Source organism: Microtus ochrogaster, assembly GCF_000317375.1.
Source record: "Microtus ochrogaster isolate Prairie Vole_2 chromosome 14 unlocalized genomic scaffold, MicOch1.0 chr14_random_1, whole genome shotgun sequence".
Lineage (NCBI taxonomy): Eukaryota > Metazoa > Chordata > Mammalia > Rodentia > Cricetidae > Microtus > Microtus ochrogaster.
The window spans coordinates 5,657,951-5,664,153 of NW_004949096.1; the positions used below are offsets into that span (position 1 = coordinate 5,657,951).

Consider the following 6,203-nt stretch of genomic DNA (forward strand, 5'->3'; position numbering starts at 1 on the left):
CTGTTACCAGTAGATAGGTGAAACAGAAAAAATCTAAACAGAAAAATGTTTACATACAAAAACTAAGCATAGAAATGCTGGAGCTAACTGATGTATCAAAGCACTCAACACAAAACCAGACACACTGAACCAAATAGGAGAGAAAGTAGTGAATAGCCTTGAACTTATTGGTACATGAGATGGCTTTCTAAACAAAAAACCATTAACACAGGAACTAAGATAGAGAGTTAATAAATGGGACCTCGTGAAACTGAGAAGCATGGCAAAGAACACTGTCATTCAGACAAAGCAGCAAACTACAGAATAGGAAAATATTTTCACCAACTCAACATCCGACAGAGGAATATTTTAAAAATTTATAAATAATTTAGAGAGATTAAATATAATGTAAACAACCCAGTCACAAATTGAGGGTGATGAGGGATTCCCCTCTGTCTGCTATGAGTATGTTTTATTACCATTGATTAGTAAAGAAGCTGTTTTAGCCAATGGCTTAATACAGTAAAGTCAGGTGAGAAATCTGAACAGAGACATAGAGAGAAAGTAAGCATAGTCAAAGAGATGCCATGTAGCTGCTCAAGGAGAAAACATCAGCTGTCAGCTTAAAACATTTACGTATGTTCAACATCCTTAGATAACAGGAAATGAAAATTGAAACTACTTTGAGATGTCATCTAAAACCTGTCAGGAAGGTTAAGATGAATAAAACAATAGACAAACCATGCTGCAGAATATGGGGAGCAAGGGGAACACTCATCCATTTCTGGTGGTGGTACGAATTGTACAGCCACTATGGGAATCAACGTAAGGTTCCTAAAGAAAATGGGAATGTACCTCAAGATCCAACTTGTTGAACATCTTGAACATATCTCAATATACAGTTCATTCTGCTACAGAGGTAGTTACTCAACCATGCTAATTGCTGCTCTATTAATAATATCCAGAAATTAGAAACAACCTAGATGTCCATCAACAGAAGAAAGGATAATGGAATATTACTCAGCTGCTATAAAAAATGAGATCATGAAATTCACAGGTTAAAAGTTTGAACTAGAAACAAATCATCCCGAGTGAAGTAATCCAGACCCAGAAAGGCAAGCATGGTATTTGTTCACTTACAGGTGAATAAGTTTAGTTCATGATAATCAATCTGTCACTTGTAGAAAAACAGAAACTAGATATAGATTAAGGGAATGGGGGCACAGGTAGATTTCCCTTCAGTGTAAGAGAAATAGAACAGACAGCTAAAGATGTATGGTGGCAAGAGACTGGAATGGGAGAATCAAGGGGGAAGGGGAAGTGAAGAGAGGGACAAAGGAGGGAATACAGGGAGAAATAATTAAAATTAAGGATTATTTGAGGGGTAATATGGAAATTTAGTGCAGTGGAAACTTCATAAAATATGCATATATAAAAATAATCTGAATGAAATCATCAAACAATGGGGAGACAGAAGCCCAACTAGACAACAACTTGTCACCAAATGAGGTTTCCAGTTCTGGGATTGTGTTCTTGGCCCAAACAGACCCATTGGAACCCCAAAACAACCCAGGCTGTTGCCAAGTCTATACTCCACAAACTGACAGAAAGTCCTATCCCATTGCTGAACACAACTTCTACACAATTCACTGAGTATGCCGAAGCCGACCTGGTGCCTAGACAGAGCTTTCAGTCCTATGTTCTCGCATCTGTGATAAAGAGAGGTGCTCTGCATGCTATCAAGGAGAATGGTAACACCAAGCCAGCCACACAGCCTTTGATACACAGTGGTGCCCTGGCTTCAAGATTATTCTAGTATACTAAAATGTATTAGCCCTTAGAAGCCTGTTTATTTCTAATGAGAGACAGAAAGTGGCTGGTGCAGAAGGACTGGAGGTGGAGAGAAACTGGGAGGACTAGAAGGAGGGGAAACCATAATCAAGATATATTATGTAAGAAAAAAAATCCATTTTTCAAAAAAGACAAAATGAAAACAAAACACAAACAGGAAAGAAATATGACTGCATTTTGGTTGTCAGCATCTTGTAGCTCCATAATAAACAAACCCGTATCTCCAGCTTTTCATCATTTCCCTACTTTGTAACAAACAAAAAGGAGCTTAATAAGAGCAGAATATGAATCAATGCAAAGCAAAACAGTCTCTTCCTTGCCTGCCCACCGAGATAACAGTCAGGTTTAACCATGTCTGGCACCTTGAATGGAAAATTTCCGTCTCAAAGTTTTGAAAGTCAAGATATTCAGTGCTGCTTATCTTGGTTTAGAATAGAAAGTCTGACAAGATCTTCATTATAGTGTGACAGTAGGAGTGGTAATATAATACCAGAAAGGACATAGTTGAAGAGTTTGTTAATGCCTTTTCAAATGCTCCTTGTACTAAAGTTTAAGGAATACATACGCAGTAGAAGCCTAAGTCCCCTCTCTGATACAAAATCAACAGGCACAGTAAATTTCTTGCCTTTTGTGCATTTTCTACTCTGCATATTTTCATCTTTGTTTCAATGGAGGGAGGTGTCTGTTTCTCACTGTAAAACTATATGAAGTGTTGAAATTCAGAGAATGGTTTTCATGGATCGAGTCTGAGCAATAACTATTGAGTGATCATTTTATCATATTTTATTGACAATAGATTCTTTTCTCAGACAATATATCTCAATTATAGTTTCCCGTCCCTCTGCTCCACCTAGTCCCTCCATGCCTCCTCTCCCCTTTGGACCCACTCCCTTTCTGTCTATCACTAGAAAAGAACTTGCTTCTATTTACTCATTCATTGCAAAAGAGCAGCTCTCTTTCGAGGACATTTTTAGTTATAAATCCTAGTCTCTCCTCTGAGCCAGAAGATCACTTACTGAATAGTGTATAGGAAAATTCCCCAAAAGAAGCAGAGGAGGGGAGGGGTCTTGAAGCTGAGGTTTATATAGGATGATGCTGCCCCTCAATGTCTGGGTGATTCTGTAAAACCCCCAAACAAACCGGTGATTGGATCATATGATTTTGATCTACAATGCTTGTTTTGAAAAAATGGGAAGTCAGAGATTTCAAATCACAGTTTGGTTATTCAACTCCAGTGCATTGCACATACTTTTTTCTAGTCAAAAATACTATTCATGTTTTAATATTTTAAAGAGAAAAACAGAGAAACTAGTATTTATGACATTGTATAGAATTTTATAGCAGGAATAGTTGTTAATATGCACTTCCTAGTAGACACGTCATTGTAAAAAGATCAACAAAAGGAGAGCAAAATGCTGAGTTTTAATAAAGAGCATCTCTGTTTTTAAAGACTTTTTTAAAAAATCATTTTGTGCATATGTACATGAGTATGACTGTATGCGTATGTAGCCTGTGTATGCAGGTGTCTTTAGAGGCCAGAAGACGGTGTCAGATCCACTGGAGCTGGAGTTATGGATGATTGAACCAAAATCAGGTCCTCTGTAAAAAGGAAGGCTCATAACTGCTGAGCCACAACAAAGGATTTTTGTGTTTTGAACTTGATTACATGGAGTTAAATTCAGTGTTATACTTGTGATGAAAAACAGTTCCTTTTAAGAATAATTCTGTCCTGTTTCTAATTTTATGTCACTCTACTTTTCAAACTCTAATGAAATTCTTGATAAATGATTGACTTTTGCTAAATCGCAGTTTGCTGATATTTTTAGATTATGTAATACACACTGAAAAAAATAAATTTAGCAAAGAGATAAGAACTCTTTGGACATATTCAACAGAATTTGAGTATTATATAGTTTTATGCAAAACTATAAAATGACATTTTAACAGCATTTCTGTTTTACTAAAAACAAAGCAACATACATACATACATACATACATACATACATACATACATACATACACACATACACAGAAGTACTATTATTTACCTCCACTGTCCATAGCAATTTGTAATTTCACAAACCAGGACAAACACTTTGTACAGTTCTCTTCATAGCTCACCTTACTTGACTTTCATTCATTGTAACTAATCCATAGAAGAAGACACACAGGCCAACAACTGCTGCAGGAATCAGCATTCCAGTGTACCATCCCAGCCAGGCAAAGTATAAACCAATCTTCTCACCAAAGTATAGCCTGCATAAGAAAGTCGATCTTCAGTTTGAATTAATGCAATATAAAGACCCAATAATCTCTAATACCACAACTTGTGATGATTTCAGATGGAAACTGAAGACTCTAGCTCATGTACTTGTCAGCAATATCAGGGTATCTGACCCTCTTGACTGTTAATGACTGTCATAGTGGCCATGATGTGTCTGTAAACTTGGTCACTATAGAGACAACACAAGACCAACTTTCAAGAGTACCTATTTCTTGTTCAACTTTCTTAAAATGGTTTTCATAACCCAATATTGCCTTTATCTATCTTCCTAATAGTATACCTTTTTAGTCTCTAATAAAGTTGTGTTTTCTTGAGAATAAAAAAAGGAAAAAGGAATAAAATCAGTTGGCCATCCAATTGGATTCCGAGTTCAGAATAGATGTGCCTCCACTTAAACCCCTGGCCAGAAATGCTCATGCTCTAGTCTGCATGGTTCCACCTCATCTTCTTCCAGCAAAGCTTGATTCTGCTTGTCTGAAGCACATTTCCTTTGATTAAAACTGGCCTCTAACTAAAATACAAACTCCCTCTTCCTGTAACTGGTATTTACCTTTCTCTTCACATCGTTTCTTCCAGCGAGCCTTACTCTCTAGCCCTTGTTAGGTATTTTGCTCTTCTTCCCATGCTGCCCTAACCCATGGCCTAATTAGTGTCATCAGTCATGGCTTATAATATCTCTCCTTTATACCTCAATTCTAAGCCTCTTGGAGGTGGATCTGTGCATTGCTTCACTAGCAGTCAGTATTAAAAAAGCAAAAGAAGCTGAAGGAATTAATACACTTTATTAGTCTTCAGTTGATATGAAAGTCGCAGATTAATGAGGCAGTTCTAAGAGCTACTCAATTGTTCTTCCTTCATCCACTCCAATGTTGGTTTTTTATAGTTACATAAATTACAAAAGGCTGATAGAAATAATTTTACATTCTCTGATTTCCTTACTGCTGTGAGGTTTCCATTTTCTAAAACTGGTTCCTTAAAATATCCCCGTCCCCAGCTCTGCTGTTAAAGATTGATGCTTCACAGTGATTGCTGCTGGGAAGGAAATTCAATTATTAGTTTTCATTAATAAGGTTTCACTTTATGCTTGTGAACATTGGGTTATCTTTCTATTAGCAGGGATGGTAGTTTCAGGTTCTGACCTGCTCATAGCACACTAATACAATAATCTTCATTTTTTGAAGTTAATGTAAGCAATATTAATAGGCTAAAATATGATTTATGTAAAGGTTCAGTATGTGTCAGAAGATGGAGACACTAGCTGCAGACAAAGAAAAATGGCCACAAATGACCTTGTCCTAGAACACTGGCATTTACAACTGTCTATAATACTTAATTATTCACAAATCCTGAAGAAGAAAGGGAATAAAGGGTTACTACTGCAGCCATTCCCCACTACTGCTCAACCAAGGCCATTCTCATTGTGCTATTCCATTCAAGCTCCCCTTGAGACATTTCAGACGATGATGGGTCCCTTGATGGAATAACTTCTGTCTCAAAGTAAACCCTGGTGTCCATGATTTCGGGAAAAGGGCATTTAGCTCAATAACTTTGTTTTTTAATTTTAAATCCCTCTGATACCTATTGTTGAAACTGTTTGAAATGTCATATCACTGTTTTTACACTGATGACTTTTTAAACTGCTCCTTTGGGTTTAAAATAGTTTCCGTGGGAAATTAGATTGAAATTAAATAAGCCTTAACTATTAAGTATTTGAATTAATTTTAAAATCAGAAATCAATGTAAATATATCTCCAGAAATCATTTTGCATTAAAAAACAAAGATGAATTAACTGCTTTTGGCCCATAAACCGTACTAAGGCATTTCATTATCTGTGGGAATCCCATCAGCTATGATCAAAAGAACCCAAGTGTCACACACCATTGTACTCTCACTATAGAAAGGAAGCAACATAAAGATCCATGAACAACTTAACTACAACCAGTTCAAAGTTCTAGGAAACTTGTCTTGTACAAAATAGATGCACAATCTGATGTGCTTTAACCTGAATGTCCTCCACATCTCTGCTTTAACCTGAATGTCCTCCACATCTCTGCTTTAACCTGAATGTCCTCCACATCTCTGCTTTAA

At 36.7% G+C, this 6,203-nt stretch overlaps 1 protein-coding gene across 3 annotated transcripts in view; it reads right to left on the reverse strand.

Moving 5' to 3' along the window:
* Positions 1-6,203, reverse strand: part of Ano3 (anoctamin 3) — a 232,220-nt gene that overhangs the window by 79,223 nt on the left and 146,794 nt on the right. For all 3 annotated transcript variants that reach the window (XM_005364062.3, XM_005364063.3, XM_026787772.1), the window contains one exon: positions 3,952-4,086. In XM_005364062.3, coding sequence (XP_005364119.1) covers positions 3,952-4,086 — 135 coding nt within the window. The remainder of the gene's footprint in view (positions 1-3,951; positions 4,087-6,203) is intronic.